Genomic DNA, 21461 nt, shown 5'->3' on the forward strand with positions numbered 1-21461 from the left:
ACCAGCTCTTCTGTTTTGCCTATGTTTTTGCTTTCTTAGATGGGGAATGCCTGTCACAGATTCATTCATGTCTGTCACCATCCTCCAGCCAGAGGCCCTTCATGTGGTTGCTGACTGAAAACACATTTTAAAACAAATAAACACACCTTGACTTAAGTTCTGACCTCATGTTCAGTAGGAACGCAACACAGGCTTTGTTGCCTCTATTAATAATTTAAACATCTCTACTTGCCCAAGGTCACACACCTGAGGAGGTGATACGTGTGAACCCCTCTGCCAGCACCACTCACTCTTGCACTTGGGTGAGGACCAAACTATTCAGGAGCCATCTACTCCTAGGCTGCAGACAGATCAAGAAGGCCCACATCAAGTCTGATCTTTGTAGTAATGTTACAGACACTGCTATATAGAATCATAAGTGAACAGAATGGGAAAAAAAAGTCTTAGATAATAAGGATTTTAAGAGGATTTTATATAATAGTATATTTCAGATCCTATTGCTAGAATCCCACTGAAAATCTCCCAATTACTTTTTTCCCCTCAAAGAGCTTGTGTAAAAACATGGAATCAAAGCAAGCTTCTGGATATGTTCCACTGATGAGATGCCCAAAAACTTGTGTCCCCATTACTGCTCCCTCCCTCCATCCTATTTGACCACATTTCTCTAAACAAATCCACATATTTATGAGCAAATAAATATTTTGACTGCATCTTGCTCTACAGACACAGTAGTTCCCCTAAGGAGAGGCATAAAAGCCTAGTCTTAACAAGGGCTCGAAAGGCAGTCTCCTCCTGTCCCCAAAGGTGAAATTTGTTGTTTATTAATCCAGATCAGTAATTCCAAGAGTAGTGAAAAGCTAACCCCCCTTCACTGATTTATGTTGTGGCAGTAGCCTCATGCAACAACAGTAATTTAAACTAGTTTTATGCACACAGCTGTCTTGATTAAAACAAACCAATCCATACTGCCAGGACTGTTTGTTTTCATGCAACACTTACACAGAGCATGGCTGGTGGCTAGTGAGTGGGCAGCCAACAGCATGGACCCCGCACACACAGTCACAGGCAAAGTCATCTCCCATCAGCACAGCATCCAGGGTCAGGACTTCAGCAACAGGTACCTTCCAAGTTTCATATGGTATGAGCCATACAAGGAAGTGGTAAATAACTACTCCTCCATACACCTCATATGGGACTTTGGAGTTGCATCTACAGGCAGACCGATAAAAAAGTGTGAGTCCTCTCCACACACAAACCATCCAGGACCATTGTTGTACAGGGTGGTTGGACAGTGGCCCAAACAATAAGCTGTTTTCAGAAAATCAGGGATTCATCCTCTTATGTGGCATGAGGGAGGGATTAAGCCTTAATTTAGCACCATTTAGAAAAGATTACCCTTTAATTGCAATAGGAGTTGGCAGACACTGGCAGCAATGAAAAGCCTTTATCCTGCAAAGCTTCCAGGCAGTCAGTGACAGCTCCCAGGCCAGCAGCAGAGAGCCGGCCCATGCTGTCCCCAGCCAGCTGCTCAAGGCCACTGGACTGATGGAGCAGAATGCGGGGGCCACACAGCTGCATTAAAACTGAAGAGACAAAGCCCTTATTCATTGGCATTCATTGGGTAGGGTATGTGGGGCTGCCACAGTGTACTGAGGAGCCAAAGCTGTCAGAAGGGCTCAGCTGCCAGTACCACCCAGACCTCTGCCCCGTGGGACCCAGCTGGTTTGGGCAAAGATCCAGTATTGGGGATATGCCCACTTCCTCCATTCTGGTATCAGTCTGGCCCAGTCAGCAGAGGAAGATCCCCACTGACCTCAGCTCTGCTATTCTCTAGTGACAGGACAAGAGAGGTATCATGCTGTATTTTCAGGCACTGATAACTCTGCTAAAGCAGATACCTGACGTGCCTCAGGTGGAAAGTTGCCAGATCCCCGCCAAGGGTTCCCAGTGGCCCATTGCTGCTCAGGAGCCTGTTACAAATGTCTTCTGCTTTGGAGCAACACTAAATGCTCTTCCAGATTGGCACTCAGGAAAATGTAATTCTTGTTCAAACAGATTTTGTTGCAGCAGTAATGTGTGTTTTACATCTGCACTGGATTAATCCAAATTTCCAAAACCTACAGCAGTTTAACTCAGGCCAGCTTTATTTTTAAAAGTTCAATGAAAAGTAATAATTTCTATGCATAGAAAAGGCCTTAAATCAAGGTTTAACCCCTTTCCTCTTAATTTCTTATCCATGCCAGGCAGTGCCTGCCATTTCTGACAGCCTCAAGCCTTAAAGATGAAGGCACTGTCCAGCTGGCTGAGCCATCTCAGCTTACTGGGAACCAGTGAGGGGGAGAAAGAACTCTGCGGCATGGAGGCTGGGAGCTGGAGAAGAAAACTGTGTGACTGATTAGATGAGGAGCCATGAGAAGTACTAGTGTCAAGGAAGAAAGTAGGTCCTGTAAGGAAGAAGCAAAGAGCATGTGTTCAAAGGAAAAGATAAGAGATTACAGTCAAGACAGTGACACAGGGTAACAACAGCAGGATGATCAGCGACTACAGTGGAATTCAACAGGAAACCAATGAAGAGGAACAAAACCAAGCACAGGATGAAGTAGGAGTGGGAAGAAGAGACATGAGCCTGTTTGCTGCTTGTCTACTTCAGATATGAAAGGGCAGCCTCATCCTCTTTGTGCCCTGTTTCCATTTTCTTAGCCCATGGCTGAAGTTTGTCTCCTACCCTGGAAGAAAATCTGACCAGTAATTGTGTAATTTGCTCAGGGCATTCTTTCTAAAAACTTCCAAGTTTTCAAAGTTCAACACCAAGTAACCTGGCATTGCATTCAAGAGCACCTTAGAAAAAACTCAAGAGTATATTATTAGTTATCCTTGGACATTATTACACTTTGCATTCACTGTCACTGCTACCCTTGCTGCTCATTCTCAAATGAAACACTGGATACATCTATACAGGACTGATGTCCAAAGCACAATTAATCCAAAATAAAATTCTGATCCCAACATAGAACTGAGAGTTGCATCTTGTACTATATGACACACTGAAGCAGAACAGTGCTACTTTTTAAGAACATAAAGAAGAATTCTGTCTCTCTGGGAGTTCATTTCATATTTAGAGCTTGAATTTCAGCAAGCTGATTTGTTGCATTATAAACAGACACTAGTTTTAGGCACATGAAGGCCACAAAGTTAAAGAAAAAATGCAAGAAATTGAGTAAGAGGAACTCTAGCCATCCCCATAGATGTTATTCAAATTCCTCAAACATAATTTTTCCATTATTACTACAGTCTTCTGCACTGCAAAAACAAAGAGAAACAGACACATACCTATTATCTACAGACTTGAAATTTCAAGACACTAGATCAGTAATCCAATAGGAAAACACCACAACTACACTCTGCTGCAGTACCAGTTTCAAAGGCAGCATTAAGACAGTTCTTAAAACACAAGAAGAGAAGTTAAACAATTCAGGAGTTAAACAACCTAAGCCTGAGCATTGGAGAGCATTCCTGGGTACACAGACACCAAGTACTAGGCTGTTCCTGATAGCTCTGGAATCCTTTAGAAGTAAAATCTAGTTTTAGAGCCTTATTGAACTAAGAGGCAATGCAATAAAACTTAGATCTGCCTGAACTCCACATCTCATGGAGGCTCTGTTCCCTTGTTCAGCAGAAGATTAAGGCCACATTCTTCATACAAAGCCTAATGTTATGTGCAGTAAGGCAAAACTAACACATGACTAGCGCAGCATGGTACCAGGCAACAAATGATGCTAACGGCAAGAAAAACACTTTCATCAAATTAATCACTTTCTATGGAGATGACCCTTGCCACAGAGAACAATGATAATAAACCAAAAAATACATTTCTCATAAAGCATACATAGAAATACAGTGTCAGCCTTAATGCTCTTTCAGGTCTATTGTGGGAAAAAGAGCATACACAGCTACATTGACAGCGGCAGATCATAGGACTGATAAATGCTCTTTGAGGCCCGTTCTCATAATTCTGAGAGCCAAGAACCTTAAAAGCAAACAGATGCCTCACAGAGGCTTTGCCAGCCCCAAAAGCCTTCCCGCATGAGCCAGATTCCAAGATACTCCCCAGCTGTAGTCTCTCACACTGAGGAGCATGAAAGCAATTTATGCCTTACTATCCTCCCCAAAACCCCTAACAACAGGGAGGTAAAAAGAACATCAGATCAATTTTAAGGTTAACAGACTTTGTGTCACACTAAAAGGATCCATTTGCTTCAGTCCCAATAAGGCATTTATATTTTAGCGCACTTGGCCACACAGGCTACATAAGAACAATCAGCTACAAACAAGAGGAGTAGCTATTTTTCATATGTGTGTGTGTGTCTGCATATAATAGCTGCTCTTCCCCACAAAATTCCTTTACTGTACTCTTATTGTTTGGCTTCTACCTGTTTCCCAAGTGAAATGAGTAGGCATTTCTCACTGTCTCCTTCTACAGAGAGAAAATAAGAACAAGTTGATTTATTAAGTGCTCAGGTGGAAAAGCTGTCTGAAACATTACACTGCCAGGAAAACTGCACTCTTCCTTTCCATGTGAGCCTGGAAAACAGAATATTTCAATGGGAAAGTTTTCCTCCAAACTTCCAGGACAGACAATGCTCAAGTCCACTATCCCAGCAGCCTTGACAATAAGTCTACAACCCAGCCCTCAGAGGCCCTCTCTACTTCCTAAAACCCTCCTAGATTTCAGAAAGAAGAGATCACAAGGTATGTACTTAAGCCTCAGTCAATCCATGAAGAGTCCTAGCTATGGTTTCACTCCAATTCACTACTATGCTCACCTCCACTGTGAACCCTGAAAGACAGAAAAGTGATACAGCTCACATCAGTGAAAATTAATCCTGAAATAATGGATTTTCCCACCCCAGAACCCCCCCAGAAGTTAAAGGTAATCACAATTCATTCACATTGTTTAAGGAGTTACATTAGCAGTTTACAAGTATAGAAAATTGAATGATGCAGAACATATGCAGAGGTGAGAGGAGGGCTTCAAAATTGCCAAACATCAGAATGATTGGTAGGATCACTGCAAAAGCCTACATGCAGGAATAAAACTATAAAATCCGTGAAATGCCTGACAATGACAGATGTTTAACGCTTCTCTGCATTCCTTTCCTAAGGGGTAATACTGCAAGTATCACAGTAGACAGCATTCCATCAGCCCTCCTGAAGTCCAGACACATAACTAATATGTCTCACATGTTCCACTTGGTAAAATGTAGATTCAGCTACTCAATCCTTTAGTGTGTATTCACTGAGTAAATAGAGCAGGAGAGGGTGAACCATAAAAATTAGTTCTAACTTCAGAATTTAAACTATGGGGCATATTTTAAAGCACAGTATGTAAAAAACATACATATGTAAGCAACAAAGTAACAGAATTGTAGATACCAAAGACTGGAAGGGAGCTTTTGAAGGTTATATACTCCGACCTCCCTGCTTAAAGCAGGGTCACCACTAAAAACACTCTCAGGACATTGTCCAGTTGGGATTTCAGTGACTCCCAAGATGAAGGCCACATAACAAATGGGCAAAGAACAGAAAATAAGTTACATATGCCAAATTGTGTTTGTGGTTACTTATGTATGTGCTAAGGCTCAGTCTTTAGTTTTTAGGTGAACAACTTTTTTTTTTAGGTGAACAACTCCACAGCTTGATTTCCTCCAAGTGACTCAAATCTGGTCTTAAAATATTTCTATGACTACTGAATGATCTTAGAACAAGACTTTGTTGTATCCACTGTGGGGAGGGGGAAATGTTTTAAAACAATCCTACTCCCCAAACACTGCCCTAATTTAGGCATTAAGTGCAAGTGGTCCTGTTTCCCAGGCAATAGTTTGGATAGCCTGGCTTCAGCCCACCTTGAAGTAGCTTCCTGAATTGGACTCAATTAGTATAAAACATACATGCAAAAAAAGGAGGTATCCATAACCCCTAAAGAAGAAACTTGCAAAAATGCCTTCTATTTTGCATTTTGTCTCCGAGTCAAATGTGTCTGAAAGGCAACCTGACAGAGCTTCAGGTGGAAGCAGATGTTATACTCAAGCCTGTAAACTGCACCAAGAGCCAGAAGTGTCTAGTGCATCCATATGAACCTTCCTACCAGCAGATGCTACTCAACAGCACAGCCTGAACCCTTTAAATCTATGCCAACCACTGTAACATGAATCTCACTCAAAAAATACAATCTCTCACCAGTTTCTAAGTCAGCTATATGCTTCAGTGTGGCACCTTCCCAGGTAACATTCCACCTCTGCTGCTCACCATCACAGGACCTAGCATGCTTGCCCCAATAAACCACCTTGAGCAAGAGAACACCAAGCTATTAACAGGCAAATCTGGTGTAAGACCAACATCAGCTCTCCACCACTGACAGACTTGACTTATCTGTCTGCAAAGACAAACTTTCATGTGAAGATAGTTAGCCATTTCTTGGTTAAAACCATATACTTTCTGAAAGTATCCCCAAAAGGAAGCCAAGTGGAATTGCTTTGGACAGCTGTTGACCACAGCGAACCAAGATACAAATTAGACAGAAGCTTTTATTCAAATGGATACAAGTCTCATAAAGCTACTGTATTAAACTGACCCAGAGAAAAATTCAAATCCGGACTTCTGCTGGATGATTTCTGCTGAATCGGAGACCTGCATTTATTAGGAAAGTACGTTTTGGCAAGATGACCTTTCTCCACTTGATAGTATGTACCAAAGCTGAGGGCACATGCTACATGACATGCTTGTTACCACTTATGACCTGCTGGGGACAGTCACACTCATCCAACAACAGCCAACTCCTATTTCAGAGGCCAAATGCTCTCTCCAAATGACATTGTAGAAAACCACTAAATAATTATATACTGACTGCTCGAAAATGCATTTTTTAATTTCCTTCCTAGTATCACATTGTTGAGAGGTTTCACCATAGCTTCCAAGAGCTAGAGGGCTGAGTGGACTACCGATATGTCCACTCGGCCACTTTGGGCATCACAACCAAATTTCTCCCTCAAAACACACACAGCCTAGTGCAACAAGATGCAAGAAAATCCCTTCTGGTTTAGAATTACCCATTCATACAACACAACAAGCTCCAAACAAACATTCTTCATCATCAGAAAATACAGTGGGTTCTGACCTTGGAGAATCAGATGCAACAAATTCTCTGTGCACAGAAAGCAATGCATCTTGTTTGGTTTGGGCAGGTTGGATCCCAGTTATGGTATTAGGTCAGTATACTTCTCTGCCTTGGAGCCAGAGCTGAACTAGAGGCCCAGTTCTGTACAGCACTGACACTGAACATGCAGAAGGACTTCCTAATGAACTTACCAAATACTGTCTCACTGCCTACAGCACAGCACTCTGCACACCATGCTAGGAACTTGCCAAGCCCCACACTGCACATTGGCAATGACTGAGGGGTGAAAAAAAATCATTTAAGGAGACCAAGGACTGCAGCATGCTGCAGAGTCTGGGACATCCAGCATGACTCAGCACCCCACCAGACATACCACTTGTTTCAGCGAGAGCTGTATAGGGCCTCATATGGCACAGCTGCTTTCCAAACATGGATACAGGACTGCAGAGAATCCATATCCGTTCCCACACTGAGCTTCAACTATGCTGAGGCCAAACACTCCAAATTAGCCCCATACTCCTGCTTGCTCAGAGCCCCAGTGGCAAACCCATCGGTGGGTAAGACAGATCACACCCTTTTGAAGACTCCTCAGGTAAATCCCCACTCCAAAGTGAGGTGAGCCTGACATATGCTGCCTGGTGTATATTTCAGCCAGAAAACAGCTGAGAAGAGAGGAGGGGGAGGAAAGTAGGAGGTAGAAAGAGCTGGAGTGTAGCAGGCGCAGGCAAACCTGCCTTGGCGTTCAGAGGCCTAGGACAGGTAAAATGCTGAGTCACGATGACTGGACCATAGGAGCCCCTCTCTCCTGCTCTCGGACCCTTGCTTATCTCTCTGTAAGGCTATAGGTCACTTTCCTTTAACCCTTACCATTGGACAATTCTCAATCCCCTCTTGCCCTATATAAACCCCTGTTTCTGCCCGGCTCATCAGAGAAGAGCTGTCACTGAACCCCTTTGCAGAAAGAAGATAATAAAGGACATCGCTGCAGAATATTTCACACAGCCTCTCTCCTCTCATCTTTTCCTGGTCTACCGAATGCCTGCTGTATACCCCAGCCGAGCCTAGCAAGCCTAAGAGCTGAAATCACTAATGAGCTGAGAATCACTAAAGCTGAATATCACTAAAGGCTTGCTAAGGTGCAGGTTGGAGGTGCTGCTAGAGCTTGGGCTGACTGGCTCTCCTCCAAGCTGAGCTATCTGGCTTTGATGCAGCTCCTGGGTACACCCCGTAGCCCAGCCAGCAGCATTAAAACTGGAGAATGGGGAAAGAAAAAGAAAAAAAAGCCACAGTTTACAGCTATTAGACCTAAAACTTTGGCTCTTCCCTGCAATGGAGGGTCCTCCATTCATTTGGATGGCAAAGTTGATCTATGTCATTTCGCTCTGCTGAGGCTTTGTAGACCATATTTCAAACCCACACTATATTCCTCTGTTGCTGGGTTACCAAATCTGAACAAACAATTCTCTGCAGTCCGCCAAAAGCAGAGAGAGAAAGCAAATGAATGCCTGGAGTATGCATCACCCTCTGGAAGCCATCTTACAGCCTGAAGTGGCTACACATTAGTCACAAGCTCACATATGACAGAGTGAAAGAGGAAATGGTGAACCTATTAAGTCTGGGAGCAGTGCATAGACTTGAGAACTGCTGTTCCCACCCTCCTGCCTCCTCCTAGTAAAATCAGGCAATTTTCCAAATCATTAGAATTCCCCTGCTCACTAGAAGAAAGTCTGGTCAAAGGGATATATTGGGTATTAATACCCCTGAAACTAGCAAGCATGTTTCCATCGATTTTGAAAGGATGAATCAAGATTTGAAATGAGGAAACCACAACAGCCCATGTGATGAAACACCAGTGACTCTAGGTTTAAGACTTTCAGTTTCCAGGCAGGACATCTGCCACATCAGGGGTTGCACAAACTTCCACTTCAGAGGTGTGGGAACACATGGATATCCCCCACTGCTAAGCCCTCTGAGTTCACTCCAGTCCTCAGCAATACTGCTTGGAAGGAATCTTCCCCTGCAGCACCTGTGCAGAGAAGCCACAAGTGTGCAGCATTTGCTCCAGTGTTTCTTATGCGAAGATGGTCTGCCCCGGTTCTCTGAACACCCAGGCAGCCTTCCATCCCACCTTCAAGCCCCAGCTCCCAGGTACCCTCATCTGGTACTGCACATTGAAGGATGCCAAATGCAAGGATCTAATGAACAATTTATTTGTCTAAACACAAGAAATGCTACAAGAGAGACTACATCCCAGGACAAAGAAATGCTACAAGAGAGACTACATCCCAGGACAGACCTCAACCAAAGCCACCAGCCTGAACAACATTGCCACTGCAGCATCCCTAGGACTGCTAATTGCCAGCAGCCAGGCCAGACAGACCCCGCTCACTGTGCAGCCTCTGTCTGTGCTGTTAAGGCAGCAGCTTCACTGCCAAGCTCAGCAGAAAGACTAGCTGAAGATGCTCTTCTCATTCCTTGTTTGCTGCTGCTTTAACACACTCTAGGTGAGATGGTACCTGCACAGCCATGTACAACATGCCTGTGACCCAAAGTAGGGTACTGACCTAACTTAAGAACAAAACTAAAAGAAAGAAAGAAAAATAACAAAGAAAATTTGGCTCAGTTCCACAGCATAGTTTTACTATATCCCCTCCACATGACAGCAAACACCCAGTGCTGCCACACCTCCAGGGAAAAAATAGGCAGCAAATTGCACTACTGCTGCCAAACATTGAAACCTTGGGTTAAACTTAATGAAGAAACTTAGAAACAAATTATCTAATGTTTACTAGAGGTCAGGGACAGACCTCATTTTGTGCCAAGGCACAAACATTGCAAACCAAAAGTAAAACATGACTTTTCCCCAAGACCCAGCTCTCAGATGAGACTACGGCAGTTTAGGGAAAACCACTTCTGCAGAAACATAGGGTTTTTTAAAACAATTCCACCTGAAGTTCCTTACTATTCATCCAAATACTTATGGTTGTTCTAATAAATAAGGTATGGTTAATTTTATCAGAAAAAGACCAAGAAGAACATCCAGCAATTTCATAAAATAATATGAAATCATCACTTCAATAACATTATTTATTATTTTTAAGAAAGGCAGTTCAAAGAACATTGGCAAAGAAAATTAATTTAGTAACACGAAACATTACAGTTCACTATTTCTAGTATACCAGGAGGAATTGGAGTGTTTAATTTTTCACATTTTGTTTTTTTCCTAAATAAGGATATGTGAGAAAAGTAGCTTTTCCAAAACATGGTACTAAGTGTCTATATCACTGCAAATATCAGATTAATATCGGGGTGCCTCTGTTCTTCAAATAAAGTAACTATGGTTTATCAAAATATAAGAGGCTTAATTTACACAGGAATATTTTCAGCTTTCAGTCTGATTTGACAGAAGAGACGGCAATTGTGTTCTAACATTTCAAGTGTGGCAGCTGTTGAAGTCCAAGTAACAATCACCACTAAGTCCCCAAGACAGATTCACGAAAACATAACCATTTTCAGTTAGTATGTGCAAAATTGCTATCAGTTTTCTAAATTCAATTTGCACTTGTAAGTTTCCTACTGCAGATTTACATCTGTATAACCAAAATTAAATTTCACCCAAGCTGGTCTATTTAAATAAACATTTATTTTATGCATTAAATCCTTTGATTTTAACAGCACTGCAAAGTTAGAGGTAAACTCAAAAACATTAACATCCTTTCCTTTCAGCAGGAATCAATATATCACCTGAATATTTATTAGGAAGGGGCTGCAGACATGTACCTGAGGCCTTAGAGGTACTGAAACTGAACATCATATTTACCATGATTAAATACAAAGACTTGGTCAATACAGCATTGACTCATGTGCACAGAGGGTCTAATCCCAGTCTGTCATGAGTTTGTGAGGTACCTTTAGCCTAGCTGTTTCTTCCCTCTTTGCTTTTATGTTCTTACACACAAAATGAGCACAGCTGTACAAACTGGCAAAATACTCTGATAAATCCAGTGGGGAAAATCACTGCTACTTCATCAAGCAGTTCACAATGTTTGTCTACAAGGTACACAGCACTGCATGAGGTAGACAGGAAAGGTGAAGATTTCTCCTTCACTTCTGAAGAAGCACAGTTGAACGTTACATTAATGAAATGTAACATAATGAAATGTTAAACCAGCCTGGATGAAATATAATGTACCAAATTAACTAGTACATATGTAAGTCAATTAGGCAAAACTTCTGTCAGGGATCACAGATCTTCTATACCCCACTCCCATATAAACTCAAACAGCAGAAGTATTACAGCCTGGGACACATCACCTAAGCTGCATCATACACCCCACTTGAGCTTCATGGGAAATGAAGCAGCAAGGTGTTACCTGAGTGTTTCTTTCAAAGTCAGCTTGCACGATTACCCAGGAATCACCTACAGAGAAGTCATAAAATGGCATTAAAGTCAATACATGATTCTTAAAGGCAAAAAATAGAAACAAGGGCCACTGTTACAATACAAAGAAATTAAGAGCCCTGTGGAGATCATTGCCAGTACTCTTGTAAGCTTGTTCCACCCTTAAAAACCACAAACCATCTACTTTACACTAACTGTGACCTACTGACATGTGCTTTTAGACTTTAAGGATAGACATAATGCACTTATGCATTTTTGCAGTGTTACAGAAACAATTAATCATAACACCCTTATTTTCCAAGGGTTTAAACACAATTCTACAACCACCAATACAACATAACCTCTTAATCAGAAAGGAGCTTTGGATAGCAGCCAGTTTCATAACTGAGCTAGTAGCTGGTTATGAATCTGACATCTCGAAGCAACCCTGAAGTACTGAGCAAAGCAGATAACCTCTTTTTCAAGCAAACCTTCCATGCCACATTCCCCCACAAATCATCAGGAAAGCAATAACTGAATCCTCAGACAATCACTCTGTGAGCTAGAGTGCACAAAGGCGTGATCATATGTATCATCCATGTAAGAAAAGTGTCCTAGCTCAGGCATGTAGTCAACCCTGTCATTTATATAATTAGCAATATCACAAAGGCTTGCAGGGTGACTTACCAGCTGAAACAAAGCCAACAGAAAAAACTTAGTTACTTCACCTCCTAGAGGAAGTAAAAAATGAATAAAATTATATGTTCACAACACAGTGTAGTATTTTACCACAAGAAACCAGTATCTTATTTCTCTGAACTAGGGAAAACATTTAGCATAATCTTTATGGCAGTTTGAAATTAATTCCTTTTTACAAAAGCAAAGGTGGTACATCAAATAACAATAAGTCTACCTGGGAAGACAGTTTGTATTTCAGTTTTGTTCTGTCAAATCAAATGACAGAAGAAATGCAGCAGAAAGTACCTTAAAAGATACATGAGATCAAGTCAGCACACATACAAGTAAAAGAACAAACTTAGAGAAAACCTGACCCCAGTTAAAAAGGGGTTGGTGTGGCGGCTCAGCAGTGCAAGGACAGAGCAGCTCCCCATTTTCACCATGACAACTTGGATTGCAAATACTGAGAGTACACTGACACCTTTACCAAATGGGATACCACTCTGACAATGCCATTCACACTCACCAAAGGGATACAACAGTGGAGGTTAAGGCTCTGAATTTCTGCCACACTGGGGACTGGGTCGCAGGGAGGAGAATCTGGCCAGAAAGATCTGATGACTATAGCAGAAAAGCCTGTACTTCCAACTGCATGATAAAGTTCCTGCGCTCTGAACCCATTAACTTATGGTATGAATAGGGCCATGATACAAGAGTTATTAATAATATTAAACTAATTAAAGCATATCCAAATCTACAATACCCAGCAGGACACAAAGCCACCGCATGCTTGCCCCACACCCGGCCTAACAGGGCCTTGCTTGTGCCGCTTAGCTCTCTCAACATAGATGAACAAAGTAAGCTCTATAGAGACTAAAAGGACTATATCTTAAAAGGCTGCATGAACTCACAGTTAAGAAGCAAGAGATGGAAAGCAATACTGTTCTTAGTTTCACATCAATCTCCCACATTCTCCAAGAACAACTTAAGTAACCCAAGGTGGAGTCCCTTTATGTTGGAGCACGACATGTAGTAAGTCTCATATGCAGCGCTCCTCTAGCTGAGTGGGAAAAACAAGAAGTTGCATAAAACAGCAAAGATGACAAATTCCTTCTCCAAGCATATGCTTCATACATCTGCTAAAGGTTTACAAGATCAACAGCAAACCAGATTCCTGCACAGCATCACAAGAAAGCTAGAGGAGCAATGCTCTTTCCCTGAGTAAGCTATCAGAGTCCTCAAGCTGTTCCCAGAATTGTCTGCTTCCCACATTTTGACTTAATTAGAGCAGGACACGAACACACAAAGCAAATCCTTCAAAACATTAAAAGCAAAAAAGAGTGAATCATTGCTGATTCTGCCTCTTTTTTTTCTTCTTCTTTTTAATCTCTTTTACAAGCTTCTCAATTGTTACAGCCCTAAATGAAAGACAGTATCATCAAGCTTTTTTCCATCTGCATGTCAAAACATGTAATGCCCAAACACACATAGCACAGCCCCAGTGACTAAAGCACTACCTGTGATGGAGGCATCCTGGCTCCCACTGGTGTGTCAGGCACTGCCTTCCTGAATGAGGCTGGGCCAATCCCGTAACTTCTCCACGCTATGTCTTGCATTCCACCTACCAACTGGGTTTACTGACTTTTCTCTCCCTTGAGCTCAACTCTACAACTGCCTCTGCCCTTGACTTCCAAGTTTCTCTTCCTGTATGCTGCTGTAAATGTGCTGGTCTCAAGTGGCATTAGGAACAGCAGCACATCCGTTCAGCTTGCATATTTAGTTAAGTTCATAGTCATGTAATTCAAAGTAATTAACCTCCTTGCTTATACTTGTTTAATGCAATCAAAGCAAAATAAAGCTTTATTTAAAAGACCAAAAGATATATAGTAAGCAGGAAGGCAGGGCATTCACCAATTCAGCTAATTTTGTACCAGTCTGTTATAAGGATTTATTTTTCCTTTGAAATACTGTATTCTGATTTTACATAAAATCCATCTCCAACTGAATAAACTAAGCCCCCATCGGATACAATTTGTACAGGTCAAATCCACCTATATTCACCTCTTAGGCTGTATCAGATGTTTTTCAATCAAGGCAAGGCGTAAATCAGACGAAAAGCAGCACAAGGTTTGCCTGCATGCAAATCACTGAACCAAACAAAGCTATCCGAAGTCAAGTTTCCATGGGCCATGCTCTACAGTGGGCTGACAGGATCAGCTCATAAGGAGCGCAAACCACCACTATGCATTCTCTGACTGTTCCCCGGGCAGCACTTTTCCCACATTCTACACCTAGAGGAGATCTTGCATGAGAAAAACTTAATGTGCAAATTGCCTAATACAGCATTTCTATTGACAAACTTTACTCTCCTGTACAGATTAGATCTGGAATGTCCCTTAAAATAGAAACTAATAAAAAAAATATGCCAACGGCAGGACCTGCACCAAAACAAAGCTATATGAACTGAAGTTTGCTGTATTATTTTCGTGGTGGTCCCCACTGAGGAAGTGATTAACACCAACGTAAGATTTCTCCTTCCACACAAAAGCAGGCATATGGCAGCACTGTCACCGCACCTTGGCTCTGGCTCTCGCCCCCCGCCGCCTGCTTGGGTTTTGCCCGGGGACAGCCCCAACCCCGGGGAGGGGCAACCCCGAGCCGGCTTCTCGCCCTACAGCAGCCCTGGGGCGGCCCACCTACCGGATCCCGAGGCGGAACGGGACGGAAAGAGAAAGAAAAAAGCGTCTACTCGCTTTCCTCGCATATCCCCTTTCACAGCGGGGATTGGAGCAGAAAGGCCTTTTTTTTTTCATCCCTTCCCTCTTCTGAGCCGGTCTGCAGCCAGGCACCTCGGAGCTGTCATTTTGGGGAAGGGGCAACCAGAGGCTCCTGCCGGAGCCAGGCCGAACATCGGGAACCCGCCGATCGCCCCACAGTAGCTCCGGGGACCCTCACCCTGCCGCCCCCCGCCTCCAAAGCAGCCGTTCCCACCGCTCCGCGCTGCCTTCGCCCTTCCACCCGCCACGGCCGCACTCAGGACCAGGCCGCCCACCTGCCGCTGCCCCGCCTCACCTCCTTCAGCTGCTCCATCTCGGTGCGGATGGTCTCGTACTCCAGCTCCAGCTCCTCATACTGCTGCTTCAACTGCTGCTTCTCCTCCAGCACTGCCAGCCCGTACTCCGCGGCCTGGATCTTCTCCCGGGTGGTCTCGCCCAGCTCCTGGAAGAGACGCTTGATCTCGCTCCGCAGCCATTCGGGCTCCGACTCCATCACCAGCCGGGCGTACTCCTCCTCCTCCATGGCCAGCGACATGTCGGCGGAGGGACCGCCGGCCGCCGAGGCGGGTAGGCGAAGCGGTGAACGCGCAGCCCGTTTACCACTCCTAACAGCGGCACGACTCGCCGGCGGCCACGGCAGGGCCCGCTCGGGCCGCCATCGACGGGCCAGGCGCACGCCGCTCCCGCCGCAGATCCTCCCCGGATCCCGCCCGCCGCCGCCGCCGCAAGCGCCGAACGCAGTGAAATCATTCAAAAGGCACGGCCGGGCCGGCGCCCCGCGGGACACTGGGAGTGGGAGTCCTCAGTACTCGCCGCGCCGCGCGCTGCGCTGTTCGCCGGACTACAACTCCCGGCAAGCACCGCGACAAGAGAGGGGTGATGGCGGGCGGGGAGGAGAGCGACCTCTGCCGGGAGGCGTGGGGTAGCGCGACGGCGAGAGCGTAGGGCTGGCGGCGCCCGGGGACGGCCTGGCCGGACAGCGAACGCACCCCGGGCTCCCCCAGTGACCCCGGATACAAATTCGGGCACAGGCCCCGGGACCACGGGCACATACCCCGTGCACACAGCCTGCGTACACGCTCTGGCGACCAGGACCATGCTCAGGAGGGCTTTCGTGGCGTGTTTGAGAAAGAGTCGGGAACGGCTGGGTATGAAAGATGAGGACCGTGCACCACAGTGTGTAGGGGGGGAAGACGTTCTGGTGCGGCGGCCGGTGCCACAGCAGCACGGAGAGGACAGAGGGTCACAGAAGACTGGCACCAGTCCCACACCAGCCAGCCCCACACGAGAGCTTCCAGCATCTCACTGTTCCCGGTGTTCTGCATCTAGAGGTGGACTATCTGCTACGAGGTTTTCTCTGCTCACCGACCAGGACCAAACCATGTCCCCCGTGTCATCCTCGGGGATAACCACGGCCGCGAGACAAGGTGTTCCCCTATGGCTGAGCTACCTGATGAAAGGAGGGATAGGTTGCATCAAGAGCCAGTGCCGTGACCAGCCATGGGAGAGTGACACTTAGGCAGCTGTACTGTGCTGCCTGAAAAGGATTTGCCAGCTTGTGAAGAAAATGGCATCAGTCTTTGCCCCAGGTCACACCCACTGGGCACGTTTGGTGGCAAAAGCACAGGGATTGGGACACTCATTGGGGCACCACGGGTAGAACTAATTTCTAAAGCATAGTGATGAGTGAACAGAGACAAACCTCTAGTAGTTAGACCATTGCAATTCCTAAGCAGCCCCATAAAGGTGGTGTGTGTGTGTGTCCCTGTGGAGTGGGGAGATACTTCACTCCCATGGTCAGAAGCCCTACAGCTTCATCATCCCTTCATACAGCAAGTGCGGCTTGGATTTTCTTCCAGTGTCAAAAATAATCTGTAATTAACTGCTGAGCAAATAGCAAGCATCATAAAAACAGTTACGTATTTGAGCACTCCACAAGGTCTCAAACATAAAGCAACATATTTACTCACAGCTGCAGGGTTTTTTCAAGCTACTTTGAACTTTTGTCTGTGCGCTTATTCCTTTAATAAGCTGTGTCATGGTTGGATGTTGCCTGTTAGTCATGAAGCTGCCTTGGTCAATTTTTCTTCAGAGTCCTGACACTGTCTGGAGCTCCCTGTGCATCAAGTGCAGGTATGCATTTGTCCTGTGAGCACTGATGTGACACTCAGTCACCCACACCTTAGAAGCAGCAAATCAATGTCCTCAGCCTAGAGTGTGCATGTGAAATTCTTTTCGTTTTTCACTGTCAAAATTCTCAGTAGAAGGCATTTTCACTCTTGTGTGCCTCTGTACCATCATGACTGTCACAGAATGTTTTTAGGGGTTTAAACATTCTGATTCTTTGATAAATATAAGTGAGGAAAATAACAGCACTACCTCTCGTCCACACACTGTTTTTCAGTATTAGGATTTCTTCATGGCCTTTTATGTTCTTCTGTCTTCCCAAGCAGGTAGCATTGCTAGTCTCACCCATTCACAACTGATTCATCATTAAGATATTTTTAATAATAAATACTGGCTTGTTTCCTTTTACCTCATACTTTCTGAGCCTTCATTCCAGGTTTTCTCTGCAGCTCTGTGCTCAAGCACATTAGCTACCTTCCAGTGCTCCTCCCTCTCCTAAACTGAAACCTGCATGTAATGACTTACTCACAGGACACAGAGCTTCAGTTCACATCCTGAATATTTCTGGGATTACAAGTGAATTGTGAGATCTGACTAGTTTGAGGGGTTAATAGAGATGAGCTGATCAACTCATTGTAGCACAAGAGACTTCACTGGGTAATTTGTTTTCTCGGTCATATTTAGAACTATCGCTTTTTTCTAGGTTTCAAAGTTTATTATTTTATAAACTGCCCAAGGTACAAAGGCAGAAATTATAAACACTGCAATAGCTAATTTGAAAGCATTCCTGCCCATTTTCAGAAAACTGGAGTAACTCGTCAAAGTTTATTGGAATATTACCAATATTGCTGAAGGGACGTGCCTTGGCTTGCCTGGCCCTGCATCTGAACCAAAAAGCGACATCAGAGGTGTTTCACCTCAGAGACACTATTGGCTAGCTGGATGTTGTAGCAGAGACGTGAGGACAAGTCCAGGGATGCCGGAGCTGGAGTTTTCCTCTTGCAGAGGGTCCGCCCCTCAGGTTCCCACTGACAGAGAATCTTTAAGGCAATGGTGAAGGAAGGAGTCGGTTCTGATGGAGGGTTTTAATTCAGAGTTTTTATTCTGGAAAACATTCAGGTATCTGATTGTTATAAATAAGAAGCTTGACTAGGCCAATATTCAAGCAGCAATCAAGTTATTAATTAATATGGTAAAGTATGAGCAAAACAGCGCTGGGTACAGTGGGGGAAGTTTTCCCTACAGCTGCGCAATGATTGTTGAGGTGTACAGATATATATAGGGGTACACATAAGCTTTCTCAGCAGTTTCTATTCCCAATTTTTACATCACAATTCTATACACTATTGTGAGTTAGTTGTTCTCAGGACGTACCCCAGAAAGGAGTATTCCCAGATGGTGGGGTCCGGCTTCCGAAAGAAGAAAGAGGTCTTCCAGCTGGTGCGGTCCAGACTCCAGATGTGGGCCCACCTTTTAATTGCAAAGACTATAAATCTCGTAACAATGATGTCCAGCTTCCCTTGGTCAAAACTATCAATCCTTGGGTTGATGTTCATCTTCCTTTCTCAAGCTGCTTTTTACTGTTTTGCTAAGGTGTTAAGATGAGCATGTTTCCTTTTTATATATTATAAACCTATAGTTTCAAAGCTCCTGACTACAAGCAATATTCTAAAATTCTACTTCAAAAGGTTATTATTGCAAAGCTGTTTAATGCTTAGCTACATGCAGAAAGTTCCTGTCCAGCAGCAACATCCTTAAAGCTTTAATTCAGATGCTATAAAAGTTAATTGCAAACAAAGGATAAGTTCAAAGGCTTTATTCCATGCTTTACTCCCTCAGTTATTTATTAGAATTCATTTTTATAACTGTCCCATGATCAGTTTCCACACATATCACAATCACAAGCACACACGTTGTCTGTATGTACCTGACACGAAACACAGCTTTGTATTTCACATGAATGTGTAAACCAATCTAACCTGTGCTTAAAATTGGTGTCGTTGCAGACAGGAAACTCCTAGATGTCTTTCTTTTCATACATTACTTTGGATAAGTTCAAGTGGACCACAATTAGGGTGGTACAGCACATCATAATTTCAATCTCTTTTTTTATCCACTGCATTTGTGTACAGCTTAGCTATAGCAAACACCAGAACAATAAAGTTTTTAAGTTGGCCCTCAAAGAGCCGTAAGAAACCCTAGCAAGCTGTTCCAAATTTCTCATCTTATTTTCTACAGGAAAAAAACCAACTTTAGGCATAAGACTTTGGGACTGCTAAGATGTTTGGTAAAGGTATGGTAATGACCCTAGGTGAAAATGAACTTAAAATCCTCTAGACTGTTCAGTATATGTAGCCTATGTCAGAAAAAAAAAAAAAAAAACCCTCTATTATTTTTCAAAGTATTAAAACTCATTCTGGAGGGAAAAAAAGGAACTGCATGATCACCTTGGAAATACTCAAAGGGGGTTTTAGGAGAAAAAAAGCTTTTTCCTTCTCTTTTACACAACCAGTAAATTCCAGAGAAATAGTCTGTCAGCACCAATATACTTAATGAAGATTGTTGATAATGACTTGGATGCTCTTTGTCTGTTTATCACAGCTATGAGGATTAAGATTTAACATACTATTGTTCAGTACAGTATGTATTTGTCTTTGTTTGAAGTCTTTATATACAGATGGTCAAAAGAAATTTAAAAAAACCCCAAAACACAAAAACCCCCCAAAAGAAAAATTCGCCCTGCCAAAAGACAAGTAGCATGAAGGAAACCAGATCCCAGTACCGAAAGGGAGCTGATATCTCCATCCTCAGGCTATTATCACAGGGACTCTGTTGACTTAAGGTGACCTCTGTCATCTATAACAAAATTTCCAAGCAAAGTGCTGAATCAGCTGATGAATTAGCACAAATGCTCAGATCGCTCTGGCTGGCAGGAGAGGGAGAAATGAGAGAGGAAAAAGAGAGAGAGGGATATTTTCAGATTTCAGCTTTACTCTGGTATTCAAGTCCATCTTTGTTGCCCTCAAAATTACAGTTGCTAGAGCAGCCACTGCCTTCAGTTTTGCTCACTGCCAGTTGAAATGCTGCTCTTCCTTTCACAGACAGCTGTTGCTCTTGCCAACAGCATGAGAAAGGAAAAGCAACTTCCAGGTGGCAAACTGTCACCTCCAGTGGCAAGAGCTGTTGGTCCCAGGCTTCCATGGCAGAACTGCTGTCCTCCATCCATCTCTCTGCCATTCCACATGATGCTGCCTTTAGGTCTGGGGAAAAATACTTTGAAAACATCAGACACAACCCACTTCCACAAGCACAGATTGACAGGAACTGCAGTCCCAGTACAGACCGTTGTGAGTGGGTAGCAAAAGTGAAGCTAAAATAAGCTGTAGTCAGAGAAATATTCCAAGAGAGCTGGATGAACCATGGACATGGGTCTGAGCTGGTGGAAGGTGATGTGGGGTATGGGGCTGAGTGATTCTAGCTGCCAGGTAAAATAGGCGTGCTACTGGTTCAGATACATGGGCTGAACAGAAAAAAAAACCAAAACAATACAAAACAACACAAAACAAAACCACCAGAAAAAGGGCTAAACTGAGGTAAATAGTAATGGCAAAGGATTAATAGGATCCACCAGGATTCCTGGCCCTTTTTTCTCTGGTATGTGTGATGATTGTCTGGTAAGTTGCTGTGGCCTTGAACATAGAGTTTAAGAGCTTCTTCTTTTACCTTCAGGAAAGCACAAGAGCAATTAGGGGTCAAGCTGGCTGTAATAATTTGCTGGATGCTTTCAGCATGTTTAACCCAGTTTCTATCCTGGAAAGAGAAATAGGAAGAGTGTCTATTTAGTCACTATTAGAGAGAAATTATCTCTTGTCCAATTTTGAGATGATTATTAAAATTCGAAACATGTTTCCAGAAGCAAATATCTGGAACAAGTCATTTTGCAGCATGACTGAAACAGTTCCTGCATCCTTTCCCAGTCACTCAGTTCTGGGATCATGGTGCAGGCAGCTCATGTGAACAACAAGCATCGGCCCTGCGCCTCTTAGAGAGATTTCAAGAGGACAAGAAATAAAAAAGTAGAGAAGGCAATAAAGAAATGTGTTATTAACCAAGGATGGATGTGATTCCAAAATTCAGGCCAGAATTTACTAAGTTCAGATTATTTGAAGGAAACAAATGACAGAGAGATGGCTCTTTCTCCTTATCTAAATATGTTTGCTCCAAAGAGGAAGTACCTTAGAAAGAATAATTTAGGTTTCTCTGTCATAAATTGTGGATGCAAATGCACTTTCCACTGTCCTGAACTGCTGTGGAAAGCATGGAA

The 21461-nt window shown here is 43.6% G+C and overlaps 1 protein-coding gene across 2 annotated transcripts in view; it reads right to left on the minus strand.

Annotated features, from left to right (window-relative positions):
- Positions 1-17500, minus strand: part of BICD2 (BICD cargo adaptor 2) — a 56361-nt gene extending 38861 nt beyond the window's left edge. The window contains exon 1 of one of the 2 annotated variants that reach the window (XM_038149036.1): positions 15306-17500. In XM_038149036.1, the coding sequence (XP_038004964.1) occupies positions 15306-15545 (240 nt within the window). In that variant the 5' untranslated portion in view covers positions 15546-17500. The remainder of the gene's footprint in view (positions 1-15305) is intronic. The other variant, XM_038149037.1, reaches the window with a different exon arrangement.
- Between the last annotated feature and the right edge of the window lie 3961 nt (positions 17501-21461).

The sequence above is a fragment of the Motacilla alba genome, chromosome 12 (assembly GCF_015832195.1).
Source record: "Motacilla alba alba isolate MOTALB_02 chromosome 12, Motacilla_alba_V1.0_pri, whole genome shotgun sequence".
NCBI classification, from domain to species: Eukaryota; Metazoa; Chordata; class Aves; order Passeriformes; family Motacillidae; genus Motacilla; species Motacilla alba.